Here is a 23793-nt window from a genome sequence, read left to right on the forward strand (position 1 = left end):
AAATATAAATATGTATTAACTATTATTCCAAACTATATTGCTAAATCACAATCTCACTCTGAGGGTAACAACTATTGTATTAAGATAAGCAGTCTTTAAATGTTACAGTTGCTTTAAAAGCATTCATGCCTGTGTTTTCACCCAGTTCTTAACTTGTCAAAGCAATACTTTAATGAAGGCAGTACATCTACCAGACTGAATTAAAGCAACCTCCTTGCACAGATCAATAAATCAATAAATAGAATTTGCTCAGAGCCAATAGATACTTTCAGCTGATTAGACTAATTTGCACTGTTCCTTTTTGTTGTGTTAACCAAACTGCCTTTTTGCAGGCCAGCTTGCTGTCTGAATTACTAGTACAGGTGATTCTCGATTTATGACTGGTTCCTTAGTGACTGTTCAAAGTTATAATAACTCTCCAAAATGTATGTCTCTGGGGATTCTCAGTCATCCAGGTCATGGTTGTCTCAAAGCTACTTTTTCAAGAGGCAACTGGCCTTTGTGTTTTTTCTTTGAAGATGTTTTGCTTCTCATCTAAGAAGCTTCTTCAGCTCTGAATGGATGGTGGGGAATGGAAAAATATCTCCAAAAATTATTACAACCCAGTTCTGAAGGTCTGCTAGCTGCCCCCTAGTCACATGACTGTAATTTATGACATTTTTCTCAAAACCCAGCATTTGCCTCCCTTTTTTTGGTGGCAAAAACACCCCATAGTGAACAATTGGTTTGCTTAAACAACTATGGATTCGTTTAATAACCATGGTGATTCACTTATCAACCATTGCAAAAAAGATAATTAAAAATAGGCCGGTCAACATAGGTTACTTGCTTTATGCCCATCATGACTTACGACTGTAATGGAGAGTGATAAATCGAAGGTTACCTGTACTTCATATCCAGACAGTCTATAAAGCCTTATCCAGTTAGTCCTTTCAGATGTGTTTCAACCAGATGGCTACAAATTCCTGGAGTTTTAATCCCAGGATATTTGAGGGCCCAATTTGGGAAAAGGTAGTTCTAGTCCAAATATGAAAGAGAATTAATTAACTGAGGTGGTCTGACTGAAGCCTGTATATACAAATTAAATGATGGAGCTCAAATTTCAGCTACTCTGGAGAGAGCAGGTGGCTTACTGGGTACAGAACCTGATGCCCCCAGAATCACAAGCAACCTTTCTCTCCCTCCCTCCCTCCCCCTCCCTCTCTCTCTTCTTCCATCCCTTCCTCTCCCTCCCTCTCCCTCCCTCTGTCTCTCCCTCTCTCCTGCCCCCCTCTCCCTCTTTTCCCTTTCTCCCTCACCCTTCCTCCCTCCCTCTCCATCCCTCCCTCCTCTCCATCCCTCTCTACCGCTCTCCCTCCCATCCTCCCTCCCTCCCTCTCCCGCTTCCTCTCTCTCTCCCTCCCTTCTTCTCCCCCTCCCGCCCTCCCTCTCTCTCTTTTAGAGCCTGGCAAAATATAATGTTAAAGGGTCAGAATAGGAAACTTTTGGGGGGTGGGGGAGGAAAGGGCCTCTATCACTTATCCTTGCTTGCATGTTTTTTGTACCGTACCATTTCTGTTTCATTTGTAGGCTGCCTTGGGGCAATGATCTGGTGGTTGCAACTTGGATTTTTCACAGGTTATTAATATCTAAAATATAAAGCAACATGCTAGTTTGACAGAAATAATTCTTGGAATTTCAGTTTGGCAAAGTGCTGTCAGACCGGGGGGGGGGGGGGGGGAATTTAAAAGAAGACAGACTGTGTAGCTGAAAATCTACCTGCCTTGCTGCATGCATATTGCTCTTTGTCTCTATTTTCTTGGTTTTGTTAATTTCTTACATTTCCTAAACAAATGCTGTAGTTCAGGCCAGCTTGAAAATTGCACCATGCACATTGAGAACAAATTAAAATCTTCTCACTTTCTTTAAGCTCAGATTATATAGGGAATCGTGAGGTGGAATGAATTTCCAGGAATGAGTTCTGGATTCAGGTGAATTCCAGGCTTCCTATAATCTGGATCCCCCAAGCTTTTTTCCAGGCTAAAGACCCATGTTTTGCTTTTAAAGAAGTTCAGTTCAAAAAGAAATGGGAAGAGCCGGAATAAAACTGAGTTTGAGTTCCTTTACATCTCCTTACAATTAAATCTGGTTAATAGGAAGACACCTCTTTAGGTGCTTAATAATTTCAATCTTCTTTCAATTTAATTAGATTATACCAGATTTCTCGGATCCTTTCCCACATAAAGCCCAGGAACCTCACATTTGCTTCTCTGATACAGGTTATCCGTGCCCAATGGTGGGTTGTATCGTAAGCATTTCTTTTTCAACAGGCTGAATTCTGACTGCAACTGTCTGTTTACACAGCAGTGGCTTGCTGAGTTCTGAAAAAGCCATTCCTGAGCTTTGGGGCTAGAGCTTCCTGTCAGTATTGTCCCGTGGGACATGCGTGGGTATTGGTTGTGCTTGTCTACTCTGTTCCTAAACTGTCTTTTGACACAAAGCACTCCCTAATTGATGCAAAACACAGAAATGTCTTTCTTTCTCGATTCTTTCACTGCAAAAGCTCAGTGCTGCATGTCTACACAAGGGAACTTTCTTTCCTCCTCACTACTTTAACTGCAAACAGAACCTGTTTTAACTGAAAATGCACTCCTGGCTTGAACCCATGTGTGGATGTAATTAGACAGCAGGACTTTTTCGGAGTGACATCTGTTCCTTGCTTGATTCCAGGCCAAATAACTCCAAATTAACTAATTAAAAAATTAACTCCATCAAAACTAAGTCCCACCATCCACCATCCAATTTCCTCATCACCCAAAACTAGGTATACATGCCCCTTCCTTCCTCAGTATCACCCACTGCTGATTTTAAATGCAAACTATTTAATGCAAGAAGCATCGCAAACAAAATACCCAAACTCCCCCTCTTACAAAAAACTGCTAAATTTGACATTATATCTGTCTATGAAACATGGCTGAACACTTCTCTCCCTGTCTCCATTATTACACTAAGAGACTGTCACGTTTATTGGTCCGATCATGAAACCAGTAGAGGAGGTGGAGTTGCGGTCTTCTACAAAAACAACAACTAAACCTTAAAAATATCCAAGTTAGACATGAACTCTATCTTCCAGAAACCATCATCTGCAACTTAACTCCGCTACCGGTGCTGATGCGCACGCAGCTCTGAGTGACCGGTGCATGCGTGTTGGAGCGAGGTTTGGCCTCTGCGCATGCGCAGGAAGCAAATCTCGTGAGAAAACGTGGGCATGCAAGATTTCAGCAATTTTTTTTTTGGCTTCTGCGCACGCGTGGAAGCCAAAAACCACTGAAAATTGCCGGAATCTCGACTGCAGAAAATACAACTTCAGCTATAGAGCGATCAATGCCTAGAATGCACTACCTGATTCTGTGGTTTCTTCCCTAAACCCCAAAAACTTTAACCTTAGACTGTCTACAATCGACCTCACCCCATTCCTGTAAGGGGCATGCATAAGTGCACCATCATGCCTTTCGTCCCTGTCCTAATGTCCTATTGTCCAAATTTACCTATACTTACATAGCTATTATCTTGTACACGTTTTGACAAATATAATATAATATAATATAATACAATACAATACAATATATAATATAATTAATATAATTAATATAATAATATAATAATATAATAATAATATAATAATAATATAATAATAATATAATATAATATAATATAATATAATATAATATAATATAATAATACTTTCAGCAGTCTGACATGGCTGAGGACTCCAGTTTGGTTATATAGTGCTTGAAGCTATATTTTCCCAAAGCAGACTGCAGGCCTACTGAAAATGCCTACCCAAAGTGCCATGAAGGATGCGTAGCCCCACATTCATTTGGGCTATCTTAGGCGAATGTTGGTTGGTACAGAGCTACATGCTGCAGGAATGTTGTGGCCACTTTTTCTGAGCCCCTTAGATACTGTGGGCTTTGCCCGTATTTTTTCAGAGCTTTGGTCACCTGTATTTGCCCTCTAGGAACCGTAAAGTAAAAATGTGTATGTGTAGAGTACTTGTGTGTCTGGATTTCCTTATAAAGGCCCTGCTTCCTTAGGATGGCTTGAGTGTTGTGCTTGAGAAGTGTGAAGCCGAACTGGCAAACTCTGGTCTGTATAGCTCCAAGCACCTGCTGTGGCTGCTGCTGTTGAACATCAAGAGATGTGGTTTTCGCTATTCTGGAGACGGAAATGGGGAAAAAAAAGAAGTTTACATTCTAAGTAGGCTTTCCATTTGAATAGTCCCAATACCTCCAAATCTAAAGAAAAATCCAAACATCCTGCGGGTCTGTATGGGTGTTAAAAAGCTCAGACTGAACCCCGACAAGACGGAGTGATTACTTGTGGGACCGCCTTCTGCCCTATGAGTCCCAGCGACTGGTTATGTCCCACAGAGTCGGCCTTCTCCAGGTCCTGTCAAGTAGACAATTTTGCTTGGCGGGGCCTAGGGGAAGAGCCTTCTCTGTGGGAGCCCCGGCCCTCTGGAATCAGCTCTTCCCAGAGATTCGCACTGCCCCCACCCTCCTCGCCTTCCGCAAAAGTCTTATGAGTCATTTATGCCGCCAGGCTTGGGGTGATTAGATCTTACCCCCGGCCGACGGATGTCTGCATGGCTGTTGTCTGAATGTGTATAATTGATTTTAATGTATCTGGAGATTTTAAATTGTTTGTTTAGTGTAATTAATTGGATTTATCTATGGCATTCTGTTGTAAGCCGCCCCGAGTCCTCGGATAGGGGCGGCATATATATCCAATGAATGAATGAATTAATGATCCTGCCCATTTTGCAGTATTGCCCTACCAGGCCCAGCCTCTGTGCTTCAGGGTGTACAGCAAACCTGGAAATCAGGGAATTATCCGGGAATTATCAGAGAAATTGGCGGTTTGGGAAATATCAGGGAATTCGTGAAAAAAATGGAATAAATCAGAGGGGGGAAAGAAACTGTATTAAAATATTTAAACGTCAGGGGAAAATCATGTAAAAAAAGATTGCGCTGCCTGGCAGAGTCAAGCAAAAATGAGCATAATTGTGTAAACAACCTCATTCCTCAGCTATTATATTTCTCCATGGCTTAGCCATTTGGTATGATGTCATCTATGGCCGTTCCTTAACTAAATCACAAGTTACAGGGAAATGTCAGGGAAATATCAGGGAATTTCAAAATGCTTTCCCCCTGGACACACTGGTGCTTCCGCCACTTTAATAAAGTGTGACCCTTGGCCAGCGCTGGGGTAGAAGGTCTTGAGATTCATTTGCAGGCTGCGCTATAACCAGTGGTGGCTTGCTATTGGTTCACACTGGTTTGGGCGAATTGGTAGCGGCAGCGGTGGGAGGCTCCACTCACCTGCCCAGAAAAAAATGTTATGCGCATGCGCACAAAATGTGTGCATGCACTCCCATTCCCGAACAGGTAGCAAAGGTAAATGAAACCCACTACTGGCCCTAATTCATGTTATCAACTGCTTATAATTCCAGTAATTATTATTAATTATAATGTCCTTTCCTTCTTTTCTGATTGCAGTGTGTCCGTGATGGCGAGTGTGCTGTCCAGGAGGCTGGGGAAACGGTCCCTGTTGGGCGCCCGCATTTCTGCACCTCCTTTGCTGGGGGATGGGATGCTGATAACAACTCAGGTTCATCCCCTGCAGCCAGAACTCACCAGAGCATCTTCACATCAGAGTAGCCTTTCATTTGAGGATGGACACTTCAAGGAACACGTTGAAGCCTCTGGTAATCAGAACCAAAATTGGCCAGCGCTACAACCCGGCCAAAAGGTACTGAATTTGGTGCTGATGATTACAAGCCATCTTTCATCTCGAAAATGCTGGTATTAAAAAGAAACACAATTCTGTAATAACAAGCCATACAGGTTTATTTGGCCAGCAAGCGAGAAAATAATTTTCTTTCTTTTTTGTTTAAGTAAAATGCCTAGGGCAGTGATGGCGAACCTTTTTTTCCTCGGGTGCCGAAAGAGTGTGGGCGTGTGCTATTGCGCATGCGTGAGTACCCACACCCATAATTCAATGCCTGGCTCTGCGTGCCACCTGTGGCACCTGTGCCATAGGTTCGCCAGCACTGGCCTAGGGAAACTGGAAAAAAAAAGAGTTGAGGCAGAAAAATGAGCAGGGTTGCTATTGACACCAATTGCATCACCCTTGAGACATGTTCCAGAATTAGGGAGCCCTCGTGGAGAATTTTGTCTCATTTATAATATGTGAAGTATTTCTTAGACTGATAGTAATTGGAGAAAGTCTTAACCAACTTGCAGACGACACCAAGCTAGCAGGAATAGCCAACACTCTGGAAGATAGGCTTAAGATATAGAAGAATCTTGACAGACTTGAACATTGGGACCTGTCTAATAAAATAAAATTCAATGGTGAAAAAGGTAAAGTTCGACATTGAGGCAAGAAAAATGCACAAGTACAGTATATATGGTACCTTGCTCAATAGTGGTGATTGTGAGAGGGATCTTGGAGTCCTAGTGGACAATCACTTAAATATGAGCTAGCAATGTGCTGCAGCTGCCGAAAAAAGTGAACACAGTTCTAGGCTGCATATACAGAGCGATAGAATCAAGATCTCATGAAGTTAATACCGCTTTATAATGCCTTGGTAAGGCCACGCTTGGAATACTGCATTTAGTTTTGGTTATCACAATGCAAAAAGGATGTTGAGATTCTAGAAAGAGTGCAGAGAAGAGCAACAAAGATGAATAGGGGATTGGAGGATAAAACATATAAAGAACAGTTGCTGGAACTGGATATGTCCAGTCTGATGAAAAGAAGGACCAGTGGAGACATGATAGCAATGTTCTGATATCTCAGGGGAGGCAGTCAAGCTATTCTCTAAAGCATCTGAGGGCAGGATAAGAAGCAATGGGTGGAAACTAATCAAGGAAAGAAACAACTTAGAAATAAGGAGAGATTTCCTGACAATTAGAACAATTAATCAGTGGAACAACTTGCATCCAGAAGTTGTAAATGCCCCAACACTGGAAGTTTTAAAGAAGAGAATAGATAACCATAGTGTAGTGTAGGATTTCCTGCCTAAGCAGGTGTTTGGGCTAGAAGGTCCCTTCCAACTGTGTTATTCTAATGGATCAAATAATGAAAGGCTTACTGTTTAATATATTTTGGCCTCTAGCCATTATTTTGGTCTTAGAAATTAAATAGGAAACTAATTGAATTACTTAAACCTTGGGGTAGATCAGTTTTTCTTACTTTGGTATCCTCTAGACCAGTGTTTCCCAACCTTGGCAACTTGAAGTTATTTGGACTTCAACTCCCAGAATTTGCTGGCTGGGGAATTCTGGGAGTTGAAGTCCAGATATCTTCAAGTTGCCAAGGTTGAGAAACATTGCTCTAGACTACAACACCCAGAATTCCCTAGGTTAGAGAAAGCATCTCAGAGTTTTACAATTGAAATTCTAGTAGCTAAATTCTTCAGGAGTTGAAGTTAATGAACTGGTTTCAAGAGCAGCAGCCATGCAACAAATCAGTGGGTGTTATGGACTTTTGTTGAGCTAATATTTACAGACGTATCTGCAAATATAAAAAAAGCAGGGGGGGTTTAAGTGGAAGGAAACTATTTTATTTCTGTACCAACAAACATTTCATGTCAAAGCTTCACAGTTTATTTGAACTGCTACAAGATGCCTATCCTGCCTCGGTGCTGTATAATGGCTCACCTCCATCACATCAATTTGACCATACCGGCTGAGGTAATATGAATTACAGGTAGACATATATGAAGGAAGTAAATCACATCTGGCTGTCCTAAGCCAATGATGTCAAAAATTGGGTTAGTCTTTATTTCCAGTCTTCCTGTGATATTTGCTCACAACTAGTGTATTTTATACTGCTCAAAAAAATAAAGGGAACATTTAAATCTTAATGAATGAAATATTCTCATTGAATATTTCATTTGCACAACTATTCCATTTGCACAAAAGCACGTGAACTTGATTGTCAATCAGTGTTGCTTCCTAAGTGTACAGTTTAATTTCACAGAAGTTTGATTTACTTGAAGTTATATTCTGTTTTTAAAGTGTTCCCTTTATTTTTTTGAGCAGTGTAGATAGTTGAAAGCACCAGACTAGAATCTGGGAGACCGTGAGTTCTAGTCCTGCCTTAGATATGAAGGCAGTTGGTTGACCTTGGGCCAGTCTCTCTCTCTCTCAGATCTAGGAAGAAGAAAGCAGTGGCAAATTGCTTCTAAAAATCTTGCTGAGGAAAATGAAGGATTTGTCCAAGCAGTTGACAGGAATCAAGACTAAGTTGAAGGCACAAATAAATAAATATAAATAATCTGCACTCTCTTGTCAGTATATAAATATTTAAACTGCATTTAAAACACCTCCCTAAACCATATAAAGTAATGTAACATTGGCAACGTGTAGTTCCCACTTACACTATTATGAATTCTCAAGCATGGAGCTGAATTGAAATATATTTTTGGCTTGTGACTAAATTATAACCATGCATTCTTTATTTCCAGGGAGAGGGTATTTCAAAGAAAGGGTACAACAACTGATGAGAAATCCTCTTCCCAATTGATATCCCATTTATAGATCTGATAGGATACTGTGTAGAAATAATGGACAGCGATTTTGCATTTTTGCAAATGAATCAAGCGGAAGAGGCTATCCCTACAATGCTTTATTCATTCGATATCCTAAAAGATAAAGGATAAGTTTTAGTGTCACTTGTCACTGGGGATTTAATGTACTCTAAAATTGCAGACTTAGCTGCATATGGTAGAATTTCCAATGAACTTCCATGGATTTAAGAGCTTGATTTGATATTGAGTCATTTTGTATTCTCTCCTTTGCTATTATGCAAAGTCATGCACGTGATATTTGTAAAAAAAAAACCCAAAACCAGGAGGATTACTTAAAATGTGGCACGTTATCCCTTTCCTTGGGGCTAATTTCCTGTTGCCTTTGTTAAATGTCAAGGACAGGTTGCTTTTCCAAATGGAAAATACTGGCTGGCAGTGATGCATATTAAGCCCAGCCTTTCTGGAAGGTCCAGCTTGGGGAAGGTTGGGTTAAAAAAAAGTGTGAAATTAAGGTGGCATTAGGGGACGACAACACAGAGAGAAACGTTGGGTGGCATTGCGGAAGAAGAGGAAATGTGAAGTAATCCTATTGTGAATTTTTATCAAAATAATTCTGGTTCCAAGTCTTGCTGGAGTTAGTGGACTATAAAAAGAATGCATTCAAAACCACTCATCCACAGACTCAGCATGACCAGTGCCTAAAAGTATTTGGGAGCTTTATGAAACAAAAATATATCCTCAAAAGCTGACCAAATTAAAATAGGCCTTCCCTTCAGCTTGTAAATGCCAGCATTGTTTTGCTTAGGTGAGTTGCTATTTAGGGCAGGGGACACACTGTTTTGGGGGTTGCATTTAATAGTTGGCTTGCTAGGTATAAGGTGCAAAAATTAATGCATATTTATTACATATATATATTTCTTAACACTCATTTTTATTTATTCTATTTATTTATTCGATTTTTATGCCGTCTTTTTCCTTAGATTCAGGGCGGCTTACAACATGTTAGCAAATAGCATTTTTTAACAGAGCCAGCATATGGCCCCCCACAATCCGGGTCCTCATAACCATCAGTTAAATGAAATTAAACTTAAATATATTATTGGTTGTTCCCTATATACCTTTCCTGTCATAAAGCTGGAGACAATTGGGAGGGGCTCTGGGGATGTGTGTCTAAGACTTTCTGGGTATATATGGTCTGATTCAGACAGTGCCACAACAGCTTTCTGGATTCTGTGGGTAGATTTTGCAAAGTCCCAGCTGCATGTCACCCAAGGCTAAGCAAAGCAAACAGTTCAACCAACCAGCACATGTTGGCTGTAATATGAACAGGCCTCCCCTTGGGAGTTCTACCACCGGAGTTGTTCCCACTCCTTCTGCAGGTGGGTGATATTCTATAGCTGCCTTATAGATGGGAGATTGCTTACAATGGGTATCTGGTGTTTTCCTTATCTACTGATCACTGGTCCTTAACTTATGACCACAATCAGAACCAGAATTCCCATTGCTAAGTAAGGCTGTTTTTTAAGCGAGTTGGGCACAATTTTACAACCTTTTTTTTTGCCACGATTGTTAAATGAATCACTTAACAATGAAGCATTTCATTGCTTTTAAGTCAGTAGCGGATTGCTACCAGTACGGATCAGGATGCCGCACCCGTAGTGAAAATTGAGCTGCGCATGCAGCTTCCTGTTCCCAGTGTGCACATGTGCGTGTCTAAGCAAGATTTTGCTTCTGCGCATGTGCAGAAGCAAAAAAGTCACCAAAATCTTGCACGCGTGAGTATCCCCTCATGTGATTTTGCTTCCTGCAAAAAGGTTGTAAAATTGTGCCCAACTCGCTTAAATACAGCCTTGCTTCCCAATGGAAATTCTGGTTCGGATTGTTTTTTTTCTTTATTAAATTTTTAAATTGATTTTAAAATATAGACTATAACAGACACACACACAACATACAACAAGTGCTCAGTGATTGGTGCCCGCCACCAGACAAACATTCACACCCCACCACCAAATCGATGGTCTTTCTTATATATATCATTTTCATTCAAGAGCAAAATACCTATTTACATATTATAAAGTGATTCCAATTTATTCCTTGTAGCTTGGTCTCGGATTCAACGTATATCTGGTTCTGATTGTGATCATAAGTTAAGGACCAGTGATCAGCAGATAAGGAAAACACCAGATACCCATTGTAAGCAACCTCCCATCTACAAGGCTGCTTCCTACACATGTGCAGAAGCAAAATCTCACTCGTACACACACACCCACACACGCACGCACACGCACGCCAGAGACATGAAGCTCCGTGCACAGTGCACTGGTACCAGCGGGAGCAGCAACCCCCACCTGTCTTAAGTGAATCCTGCCATTATTAAGGAACTCCAGCTTCCACTATTGAGATGCAGGTAATCCTCGACTTAACAACATTTCATTTATGACCATTTCAAAGTTACAGCGGCGCTGAAAAAAGTGACATGTGACAGTTTTCCACACAACCATTGCAGCATCCCCCATAATCAAAATTCAGACTCTTGGCAGCAGATTTTATGACAGTTGCTGTGTCCTGGGGGATGGTGGTGGTGTCATGTGATCTCCTTTTCTGACCTTCTGGCAAGCACAAGTTGTAAATAGTTGTGATATAGTTGCTCACCTCTATCCTAATTCCTTTTAGAGTTAGGTATCAATTGAGAGGAGAGAGGATGGAGAGCTCTGTACCCTTTAACCCCTATGTATGCAGGTTAAAATGCTGCAGTTAGATCTAATGCAATGTATTCATGATTAGGTTAATCAATTCCCAGAATTCCTGAGCCAGTCAGCCAGGAATTCTGGGAGTTGAAGTACACAAGTCGTAAAGTTGCTATAGTTACTCACACCGAATTAGGAAGTATGTGGGCAAACATCCTGCCTTCCTGCACATACAGCCACAGACACCCAAGCATAAAATATAGTAGAGGTAGAGTAGTGATTCTAGGGGAATCAAGAGCCCTATAGGACCCTGTATAGGCTGCATGAGGTTACCACACACAGTGCACACCTGTGACTTAATGCATATATCTTTTTATGGAGCGTTATAGATCTTGTTACTTACATTTTTCAGAACAGTAGGGGTCCCTGCAGCTTCCCCAGTTTTTCCATATAGAAATTAGGATCCCTCTATAAATAACACCCCCAGGAATAACTTCGCTCAAAGGGTGCCCCTCTTAGCCTAGATACAATTACATACAAAAATAGACTTTAGGAAGTTAAGCAGCAAAGGGAAAAGACCTTTGTGGAGATCATCTTTCCATGGACCACCCAAGCATGGCCTGGTCATTCCCTTCCTGGCTCCCCTTTCCATGACAGATGACCTGTGCTGTCTTACTAGATCGCATGTGCTTTTGTATGAGCAAAGTAGTGGCGGGATTCACTTACCTTCTCTACTGGTTCGCAAATGTCAGCGCATGCACACGCTCATGATCGCTTCGCTCACATGTGACCCATCTGCACATGCGCCATGCTCGTGCATTACATCATGTCTGGTGGGTGGAGCCTCCCGCAGTCGCCACTTCTGGTTTGTGCAATCCGGAGAGAACTGACTGAATGCCACCGCTGGCGCAAAGGAACGATTGGAGAGGTTTCATGAGTTTCTGCTTATTCACCGATTCGGACCCTCTGAGAGAGACTGGACAAAGCCTGATGGAAAGTCAGCTGATAAATCACAGTGTGTCCCTTTCACTTAGAAGATACGGTATTTTACCATGTCTGGGGCAAATGGTATGACTGGCTGAAGAAAAAGAATATCTTTCAACTAATCCAAAAAGAAAATAATTCAATAAAATAACCTAATATTGTATGATAAACTCCTGCAAGATACTCTATCTTATATTAAAACAATTCTTATATAACACTGGAAAAACTTTATAGCTATAACCCTAATCAAATCAATAGAAGTTTATAACTACTCTTAAAAAGGGAATGATACTTTAACGATAAATAAGGACTTCATGTCGTATGGAAACGATACACCAGCTTATTGCTGGTCTTATTTCTATCTTTTTTCCAACCTATTTTTTCTTTTCTTTCTCACTTTGTGGTTCTATTCCCCTTCTTCTTTTTCTTTTTTTTTTATTATCTATTTTTCTTCCTTTTCCCCCCTTTTTGCTTTTTTTCTTTCTCTCTCTAGCTTTCTCTCTGTATTTTCTTCCCCTATGTGTGTATACTATTTTATAACTGCATACTCTAAAGTTATATAGATTTGTACCAATGTTTACATAGTCCTTTTGCTTTCTGTATACCCCTCCCCCATTATTTTCAATAAAGATTATATTAAAAAAAAGAAGAAGTTGAACCAGAGTGCAGAATACATCACATGCCGGTCATGTAGTTAGGACTGTGGCTTCAGAGCATAGATCTCCGCGAAAGAAAGCAGCTCCTTTCCTGTTGTTTCAGGGCTCTGGAAATGCATTTTTGAAGGCCTCCCATTATAAGGCATCGAAACTCTGAATTAGTTTCAAAATGACATTTAGTGGAGTATGTTCTCTGCAGTGATGCCCAGCCAGTTGCTTTACAACAGTGGTGTCCAACCTTCAAGGGACCAGTTCTGTGGAAAGAGGTTTTTCCGCTGATTGGAGGGAGTGTGGTTTTGTCAGCAGCCTGCATTCAGCAGATGGGGCTTCACTTGTTTGCACAGCCCGGATTCTGGCACGCTGCAGAGCTGTGCCAGTCCATGGACAGGGGGTTGGGGACCCCTGCTCTACAAGCTTGAGCATCATAGCTACCCCTGTTCTTTGCCTCTGAACATAGGGTGCCATTTGAATACTTGGCTCATAGTTCATTTGTTTGGGTTTCTTTCACTGAATCTGTAAAGCCACCTTTTTACTGCTACAATAAGTGCAGTCATGGAGTTAGTTCCTTCTTTATCTACATCTGCTCCCATCTGCAACACATGCTTTACACAGTCCAGATGTCCTTTTCTTGCTGCCCAGATCAATGGTGTAGTGCCATACTTGTAAGAGCAGTTGGTTTTAGCCCCATGTTGCAGCGACAGTTGCACTACACGAGAATAGCCTCGACCTGCTACCCAAATGATCAGATACTGTACACACTATATTGTATACCAGTGATGTTTGGGTTTACTCCTCTTTCAAGAAGCAGTTCAGCTACTTCAGTACAGCCTTTGTAGCATGCCTGCGTGGCTGTCCACCCACCCATGTCTCAACGTTCCATTTTCACATTGCATGCTAAGAGTTCTGATACAATAGCAATATGCCTCTCTTTAGATGCAGAGACCTGAATCTTCCAAGTTACAATTGGCGTCTTTCTTTATCAGTTCTTGGGCAATGTCTAAATTGCCTTGCTCTGCGGCTAGCATTAAAGGAGTCTGGTCATTCTCGTCTCTTTCATCCACATCTTTGCACTTCTCAATAAATGGTTTCAAAGCAGGAATATTTTCTTCTTCCACGTAAGTCACCAAAATCTGAGACATCAGATTAGCCATCCGTAGTGGGTCAGATCTGTCTGTCTGTCTGTCTGTCTGTCTGTCTGTCTGTCTGTCTGTCTGTCTGTCTGTCTGTCTGTCTGTCTGTCTGTCTGTCTATCTATCTATCTATCTATCTATCTATCTATCTATCTATCTATTGGATTTGTATGCCACCACTCTCTGAGGACTCCACAATGCCATTTATGTTTATTCAATACCTGTTATCTTGTCCATGTTTTTGATAAATTATTGAAATAAAATAAATGAATAGGTTTATTGGTAGGTTTAGCTTTGTTTGTTTATATTAGGAAAAATGGAAACAAGGAGAACAAAACAGATGAACTGATTTGGAGACCAGAATGACCATTATGACTGATCATGGCTTTTCTCCCTACAGGTATACGTCTGTTACAACGGTCAAGAGAGTGCTGGGCTAGTGGAGTACCATGACCTGGTCAGTCACGAAGTGAGGGTGTTGCTTCCAGAAAAAGGTTTTTATGTCACTAGGAAACCTGAGGAAGTGAGACTGGCTGAAGTTGTGATGTCACCTCTCCCCAAACTGGAGATGGGCCATGCAACCCCTATGGTGATGGATTATAGTCCGGTTCCTGTGGTGATGGAGCATTACACCTCTGCAGCAGACATTGCTGTGACATCTGCTTTGAGATCAGTTTCTAGGAATATTGATGTACCAAAAAGGTGGGTGGTTTAGAATGCCCATTTGATTGTAATTATGCAATATTGCATAACAGTTCCATAATAACTTAAGAGATTTTTTCCCCTTGGCTGAAACAAAATGTGGAAAGCAGTTTTCCCCCCTGCTGCTTCGTTTCCCTTTCATTTTATTAGGTTGAAAGCACAAAGGCAAATACAGCTTTGTTTGCACTTGATCTTACATAAGCTACTCTAGGAGCCTTTTCAGCTGAAGGGAGGTAGATGGAAGTATTTATAATATTTTAAACAAGTAAATAATTTGCAGCCACAAACTAAAATAACATATCTTGATTAAGATGCCTTGGTGATAGTAGTTCATACCGTGATCCACCCATTAGGCTAATGCAAACATGCTCCATGAAGGGTTGCCTTTGGAGATAACCCAATAGCTGGACTGGGTGCAAATTACAACAGCAAGATTGTTGACAGGTCAGTTCCACCAGGGTAGAGACCTTTTCTATTTTGAAGTTGCTGTATTGGTTATTAGTAAGCTTTAGGGCCCAATCAAAGTGCTGGCCATTACTTTTAAAGCCTTTTACTGATCAACATTGAGTTATAATATTGAGCCATGGTGGCGCAGTGGTTAGAGGGCAGTACTGCAGAATATTTCTGCTGACTGCCGGTTGCCTGCAATTTGACAGTTCAAATCTCACCAGACTCAAGGTTGACTCAGTCTTCCATCCTTCTGAGGTGGATAAAATGAAGACCCAAATTGTTGGAGGCAGTATGCTGACTCTGTAAACTGCTTAGAGTGGTATATAAAGAAGTATATAAATCTTAAGTGCTATTTCTATTGCTCTAACCAGCAGCGCCTTGCCAAGAAAGAATTTGCCTATTTGGTAGGATCATATAAACTTGAGTCCTTTCCATGAAGGGTATCTAAGGTATAGGTTATGTGATAGAACTTCTTGGTTGTGGCCTCTCTTATGGAACAAGGTATTCCTGGAAGGATAGAGAGCTTCATTCCTCTTCGCTTTATAAAAGCAAGTTTAAGTTGTATTATGTTTTCTTTAATTTTATCTTTTGTTTTATGTATACTGAGAGCATATGCACCAAGACAAATTCCTTGTGTGTCCAATCACATTTGGCCAATAGAATTCTGTTCTCTTCCATTGTACAGGGCTTTTGGCCCTTAGCTATGACTGAGCAGCCATTATAAGCGGTACCATTGTTGTGGTTATGGTTTGGTTGTAAAGATTGAATTTTAGAACTTAATTTGCTGCCTAGTATCTGTAGTGGCTGGGGCAGCCTATAAAAACTGTAATAAAGTAAGTAAACAAATAAATAAATCCTAAATTCTTCAAAATAAATTAAGAAAAAATGAGACAATAATGCCAACAGAATTGATATAAAGCTTAACCTGTCCAATTGAAACAATCTTATTATATTTAGTTGTTAAGAAAAGTGGTAAGAGAAGATAAAATGTTACTTCCCTGGTAAATGCTGCCCACTAACCTATCAGGTACTGAAGTTGAAAGGCTGCTTCAATATGTTTTGGCTTTCTGGTGTTTTAGGCACCTACTGCAATTTATTTCTCACTCCAGAGGCTACAGCTAGATCTCTTCTACCTGCACACCTCCATTGAGGCCCAGCCCCTCCAAAATTATAACAGGCTCCTTATAAATAAGAAATGCCAAATAATTTCCTGGTTTGCTTGTTTTTAAAATTGACAGTGGAGGCTTTTCCTACTAATTTCAAGAGATCAAGAAAGAAAGACTTGGATTCACTTGAGTTTGTGGCTATTAATGGCTTATTAAAAGTTGAGACTTTGATCGAAATGCTTTGCTCTGGTTGCTTTTTAACAATTAACCTTGTGCCTGGGGAAGAAAGTCTCGCAAGAAAGCAAATGCGTGAGGCATGAAGCACTCGAGAGGGAATTGTTGGTGAGCAGTGTCTTCGCTAGGATAGTTGGTCTGTTGATTTTATTTGGAGGAACCGTCTTATCCTCTCCCCCCCTTGTCCTTTCTCTCATTGCAGGAAACCAGATGCTGCAGTGGAAATGGATGAGATGATGGCGGCAATGGTGTTAACCAGCTTATCCTGTAGCCCTGTGGTGCAGAGTCCCCCTAACAATGATGCCAGCATCTCAAGTAAGTTTGACAGCAAAGGGCCTCTGGTGGCCATTTGGCAAAGCAAAACAACTGGTTTAGTGCATAGCTCATGCACTGCAAGCTCCGAGGCCACAATGGCTTAGCTTTATCAGCCTAAATGGATGTTCTCTTGTTGTTGGAACACAAGTTCCGGGAGTCTGCCATGCTGGCTGCTGACTCTGGATATGACAGTCCCGGCACATTTGGAGAATGCAAAGCTGCCAAGTGATTATTTAGAACAGTGTTTCCCAACCTTGGCAATTTGAAGATATTTGGACTTCAACTCCCAGAATTCCCTAGCCAGTGAATGCTGGCTGGTGAATTCTGGGAGTTGAAGTCCAGATATCTCCAAGTTGCCAAGGTTAGGAAACACTGATTTAGAACACTGACATTTCAATATCTATTTTTTCTTGAATACATATACCTGAGAATTTAGGCCAGTGATGGTGAATCTTTTTTCCCTCGAGTGCCGAAAGCATGTATGCACACACCATCATGCATGTGTGAGTGCCCACATCCATAGTTCAATGCCTGGGGAGGTCGAAAACGGCCTCCCCTGCCCTGACAGAGGCCTTCTGGAGGCTGGAAACGACTCATTTCCCGACTTCCGGTGGGCCTGGTAGTCCTGTTTTTTGCCCTCCTCAGCCTCCAGAGACTTCTCTGGGGCCTGGGGAGGACAAAAACAGCCCCTTAACCCCCTGGAGGCCCTCCGGAAAACAAAAATGCCCTCCCAGAGCCTCTGCATGATCTGAAAATCAGCTGAGCGCACTGGAGCTGAGCTAAGGCAATGGCTCACGTGCCAGCAGATATGGCTCCGTTTGCCACCTGTGGCACGCATGCCGTAGTTGTGCCATCACTGATTTAGGCTATCCACAAAAATATTTTAGCATTTCTTTTTTTTTCTTTTTAGGCAACAATGTGGGCAATCAGGAACTGGAAAATTAGGCTGTTGTGCCCGGAGTAGTTTTCAGTTTACTTCTCCTTAGACTCAGGGCGACTTACAACATGTTAGCAACAGCACTTTTAAATAGAGCCAGCAAATTGTCCCCACAATCCGCGTCCTCATTTTATCCATCTTGGAAGGATGGAAGGCTAAGTCAACCTTGAACCGGTGATGAGAGTTGAACCGCTGACCTAGAGATCTACAGTCAGCTTCAGTGGCCCGTAGTACAGCACTCAACCTGCTGCGCCCCCCTGGCTCTGATTTAAACTTTCTGATTTAAAAAATAATAATTAATGCACATGGGTCTGATTAAGAAAATTTCCATTAATTGTAGATTTGGGAGATAAAATTTCCACCCTGTAACAATGATTGCAGGGGAGAATTCTGTCTGTGATGTTGCTGATGGTGTGTAATAGAGTCCCTTTGCTGTTGTTATTTTTTTAAGAAGTTAAGAAAGCTGCTGTATTTCAGTTGGAAGTATTTTAACTGTTGAAAAAGCCTCTTTTGGGGTAAGCCTTATTGATACTCTTAGTTGTTGATTTTTAATTGTTTGGCCACTTTGTAACTCAATTTTGGAAGTTGTGTGAAAGAGAAAATGGCATAAATAAAGGGAGTAGAATAGCATTAAGTGCCTTGGCCAAAACACAGACCGTTTTCAGTTCTGCTTTCAGGGATATCCAACTTTTCTGTTCTATTTCTTTGGTCTTTGGGGTTTCTTGGCTACCTGCCCCAAAGCTGTGTTTCTAAAGCGCTCATTTCTTTCTTAACGCTCTTCCTGTTAAATGGCTCACACATCTCGTTTCTTATGTCCTGGACAAGCTTCTCTCAAAAGTAGGCCATACCCAGTTCAGATCCAGAATTTTATTCCAGCTGTGACGTTTAAGAATGAAGTGTCTCTCATAGTAAACCAAGTCCCCTTTTGATAACCTTCTGGGTTCTACCAGATTTTCCTTCCCAGCTCTTCTCTCTTTGCCATGATTTTACTAAACTCGTTTTCCTGGTGATTGTGGTGCTCTTATGTACTTAGCATTCCACAAGTTTCCAAACTCTTGAAGATCTGCTTCAGGAGTGGATTCCTACCGGTACAGTACTGTGCGAGCGCTCCGGTAGCGGGGGTGACGGCTCTGCCATCTTTCCTGGTCTGTGCATGCCACCATCTTTTTTCCTGTAATTTTTGGCTTGAAATGTCCTTCTGGACATGCGCAGAATCACTGCTTCTTTTCCTGGTTTGGATGGCTTTTCAGCTATATTTAAGCTTGAAATTTCCTTCTGCGCATGCACGGAACTAGAATCGCGCGGTGGGATTTGTTCCAACTTATGCTGACATAAAGTGAGTCTGTTAATATTGTTTGGTGAACTGTTTAAGCCAGGAGCCCCCAAACTTGGCACCTTTAAGACTTGTGGATTTAAACTCCCAGAATTCTCCACCCAGCATAGCTGGCTGGAGGATTCTGGGAGTTGAAGTCCACAAGTCTTAAAATTGCCAAGTTTGAAGACCTCTGGTTTAAGCGCAGAATGGGGATAACGAAAGATGGAGTATGGTGCACTTTTGCAGATCTTGTTCCTTTTGAATGCATGATCAGATTTCCCCAGAGATTATCCCAAGTTATTGAATTCTAGCACGTAAGGAGAATATTTTCTGTACAAGAACTGAACGGCCTGTTTTTCACCTGTTTTGCTGCAAAAACACATGTTTTTGCCTTCCCCCAGTCCCCGGGAGCACTCTGCAGGCCTCCAAAAACCTCTGCACACCCCATTTTTTTGTAAAAAACAGGCCAAGTTTTTGCAAAAATGGGACGCAGGGATTGGGGCTTCGGAAGGGCAACAATGGCTGTATTCGGTGTATAAGACTCACCAACATTTCCACCCTGTTTTAGGGTGGAAAACGGTCCATCTTGTGCTCGCTAAACATGTTATGCCTTCTCCTAGTTCAATTTGTTTGAATTCCCAGCCTAGCCTGCAGTCTTAATACTTCCTGATGGTTCTCTACCACAATACTAATAAGTTTAAATACGTAGCTTTTTGAATGCTACCACATATTTGGCAGGGCTCCCCAAATATAGGAATGGGATTGTGAGGATAGACTGGTAAGTGGGAAAAGAGTACTTGTCCAAGGGTGAAATGCTCCTGGTTTGGGCACGCCTGCCGGTCATCAGAGAGCCAGTAGCGACAACAGTGTGAGGCTTCACCCACCCAGCCAGACGCCCCCCTCCCTCCCCGATACTGCCCCCCCTCTTTCAGACCACCAAATCTCTTTAAATATCCTTTTGCCTACTAGGTTTGATCCAAATCCAGTGTTTTTACCATCTTATATTTACTCAAGCTATAATTACAAAGTAGGAAGACGATCGCGGGGAACTTTTCTTGCAAAAATGTCTGTGAGAAGCCTGTAAGTAGAATCCCTTGAGACTGGCTACTTGTGGCAAGCGGTAAAACTTTACCTATAATCTCTCCAGCACACCCAGCCATTGGAGAACTGCTAGATAAACAGCTGGCTGGATTCGGAATGGTGTTTGCAGTCCCCAGCGGAGGGAGGGGGCTGTGTAATCCAACCCCTGGCTGCCGTTTCCACTTGGATGCTCAGACCTATTACGGGAGTAATAGTCACCAAGAAGAGCCAGTGTCTTTATATGGAGGCACTTCCCATAAGTCTCTTTGGACCCTCTGTGTGTCTGTTTAAAAATAGGAGCCTTTCAGCGTGGGAAATGCAGGTGCTTCGCAGTCAACTAGGGCAGCCAGGCCTTTTGTATGTCTGGATGCTGGACTGGCATTGAAGGTGTGAAAAGGCTTCGGAATGTAATGGAAACCATAGTTCCCTCTAAGCTGAGCAGTGAGCAATCGCTCACTTAAAAATCATCATCAACTCAGAGTTTTTCAAACCTGCCCAGAAGCCGAGAGGGAAAGACTGAGAGGGAAGGAGAGAGAGAGAGGAAGAGAGGAAGAGAGAGAAACAGATAGAAAAAAGAGAGGAAGGAAAAGAGAAAGAAAAAGAATGGGAGTAAGGAAGAGAGAAAGAAATTCAAAATCTAGTTTGAAACTAGCTCAACTATTTAAGTGGCATTTTGATATTGATAGAGTTGCCCTATTATGAGCTCACTGTTATAGACACACAGTACAGTACCTGTATTTTATTTTGAAATTCTCTGAGGCAAAACAGGGTGGGTTTTTTGTTTGTTTGTTTGTTTGTTTGTTCGTTTATTTATTTATTTAATATTTCTGTGCCGCCCAGTCCCAAAGGGACTGCCGCTCAGACACTATACTTTTCCGCCCACCCCAAAAAAAAAATAGAGGGAACACTGATGGAAACTGCAGTTTAATGTTTCCAAATGTAAAATAATGCACTTGGGGAAAAGGAATCCTCAATCTGAGTATTGCATTGGCAGTTCTGTGTTAGCAAAAACTTCAGAAGAGAAGGATTTAGGGGTAGTGATTTCTGACAGTCTCAAAATGGGTGAGCAGTGTGGTCGGGCGGTAGGAAAGGCAAGTAGGATGCTTGGCTGCATAGCTAGAGGTATAACAAGCAGGAAGAGAGAGATTGTGATCCCCTTATATAGAGCGCTGGTGAGACCACATTTGGAGTACTGTGTTCAGTTCTGGAGACCTCACCTACAAAAAGATATTGACAAAATTGAACGGGTCCAAAGACGGGCTACAAGAATGGTGGAAGGTCTTAAGTATAAAACGTATCAGGAAAGACTAAATGAACTCAATCTGTGTAGTCTGGAAGACAGAAGGAAAAGGGGGGACATGATCGAAACATTTAAATATGTTAAAGGGTTAAATAGGGTTCAGGAGGGAAGTGTTTTTAATAGGAAAGTGAACACAAGAACAAGGGGACACAATCTGAAGTTAGTTGGGGGAAAGATCAAAGGCAACATGAGAAAATATTATTTTACTGAAAGAGTAGTAGATCCTTGGAACAAACTTCCAGCAGACGTGGTTGGTAAATCCACAGTAACCGAATTTAAACATGCCTGGGATAAACATATATCCATTGTAAGATAAAATACAGGAAATAGTATTAGGGCAGACTAGATGGACCATGGGGTCTTTTTCTGCCGTCAGTCTTCTATGTTTCTATGTTTCTATGTCAAGCCGGTGCAGAAGTTGGTGATAAATTAACAGCTTGCCACACTATCTATAGAAGGCCTGATGTTTATGGGAACTTGGGAGAGGTGATTTTCATGAGAGAACAGATGTAGCCACAAAGCATTCTTTTGAGTGGTTCAAGTCCATCCTATATCCATCCACCTGGGCGGAAGTGGAGGAAGGACTTGCCACACTGGCACAATCTGAGTGGGCAACGTGACACGTTTGGGGGTGGGGGGCAAAGGATGTAAACTGTCAACTGAGTGGGAAACTCAGATCCAGGTTTCCCAGAGTAGGAACCAGGATGGCGCCAGAAATAAATTTGAATTTTGAGGAGTATTTTGACTTTGGATTCTGATTTAGTTTCGATGTTACCTGGAACCTTGACATTAAAACTGAGAAGAGGGGGAATATTCTGTGGCTTTTCCTGTCATCCTTCCTGATTCCAGTTTTACAGAGAAATATATGAGAAAATATGAATTCAACTTTATTGAATTCAGCGGAACTTTGTCTCAGAAAATGTTTATAACACCATAGTCTCAGTAAGTGGCAGAATTTTGTAAACTTACTTTGAGTTGGAAGCTAAACAGGGTTGGGCCTGGTTCGTACTTTAAAGGAAGATTGTCAGGGAACACCAGGGATGTAGGTTAGCTTGGAAAATCCTGGAAGTGGCAATCCACTTTTGTGTTGTGGCCATGGAAATGAGGGTCATAACCATACAGTCATCTGGAGGCACAAATTGTATTGCATTTTTGGATAAAGAGATAAGTTCAATACAGGTGTTCCATTCCATCCACTAATCAAACTTTGTGCCAGGCTGTTTTTGGATTCTTAAATGTGCTTCACATCCATTACATTTGATGTTAAAGGGGAACATGGGGCATTTTTTAATAGAATCTAAGGATCATATATTATGTCACACCCAAAGAAATAAACAGTATCATGGCAAAATGTAATGTTCTAGTTTCACACAACATTTAAATTAATAGCCAGGTCTTTCTTTCTTTCTTTCTTTCTTTCTTTCTTTCTTTCTTTCTTTCTTTCTTTCTTTCTTTCTTTCTTTCTTTCTTTCTTTCTTAGCGATGTATGTACACTACAAAGAGTTAAACCTCTGCATATCATTCATGGCTGGATCTTACTGGTTAGCACCATAAGATCAATGGCCCCAGGCCTGTCTGAAAAACCAGGTCTTACCGCTTTCTGGAAGGCCTATAGGATGGGGGCAGTCCGGATCTCAGGAGGTAACTGGTTCCAGAAAACTGGGGCAGCCACAGAGAAGAAACTCCCTTGCTGACCCACCAGCCAACACTGGGGGAGAGAGAGAGAGAAGAGGGAGGAAGCACCACAAACCCTGGTACTAGGAGCTATGTGGTAGAACTTTGAACAACAAACTAAACAGCCTTGCTTAGCCTGGTCTAGCAAGTTGTTTAAACCAGGGGTCTCCAACCTTCTCAACTTTAAGACTTGCGGACTTCAATTCCCAGAGTTCTCCAGCTGGCTGGATGATTGCTTCTAAAGAAGGAGAGATTATCATCTCCCTTGGTAATAGGTTTCACTTTGAAAATGCCTTTTAAAGAGGTTTTTCCTAACATTAAAAAAGATAGATTATTTAGAAATATATATCTTTTGTACAAAATCCCATTCACATTCTATATGATACAATAGGGCTGCTATAAATGAAACAGTAAGACAAAGCTATTAATAATTATTATTATTTTGGTTCCCCTGTTCCCTGTTGGTAAATTATAGAAAAATAAATTTAGATGACTTTTTTTCAGTTTCTTACATTCTCTGTTCTTAATAGCAAAAATTGCAGTGTGAATATTTTTGTGTTTGTTTTAAAGCCTCAAATGCTAACAGTAAAAAGCAGACTGCTGGATGAAAACACATACAGCAGTGTGCTGTGATTTGATTGA

General features: G+C 41.4%; 1 protein-coding gene and 1 pseudogene across 3 annotated transcripts in view; one reads left to right on the plus strand and one right to left on the minus strand.

Moving 5' to 3' along the window:
• ZNF395 (zinc finger protein 395) overlaps positions 1 to 23793 on the plus strand; it is a 53542-nt gene that overhangs the window by 17681 nt on the left and 12068 nt on the right. For all 3 annotated transcript variants that reach the window (XM_070734878.1, XM_070734879.1, XM_070734880.1), the window contains exons 2-4: positions 5541 to 5793; positions 14439 to 14740; positions 16733 to 16845. In XM_070734878.1, the coding sequence (XP_070590979.1) occupies positions 5551 to 5793; positions 14439 to 14740; positions 16733 to 16845 (658 nt within the window). In that variant the 5' untranslated portion in view covers positions 5541 to 5550. The remainder of the gene's footprint in view (positions 1 to 5540; positions 5794 to 14438; positions 14741 to 16732; positions 16846 to 23793) is intronic.
• Positions 13394 to 14059, minus strand: LOC139158134 (kinase D-interacting substrate of 220 kDa pseudogene; annotated as a pseudogene).

The sequence above is a fragment of the Erythrolamprus reginae genome, chromosome 1 (genome assembly GCF_031021105.1).
Source record: "Erythrolamprus reginae isolate rEryReg1 chromosome 1, rEryReg1.hap1, whole genome shotgun sequence".
Lineage (NCBI taxonomy): Eukaryota > Metazoa > Chordata > Lepidosauria > Squamata > Dipsadidae > Erythrolamprus > Erythrolamprus reginae.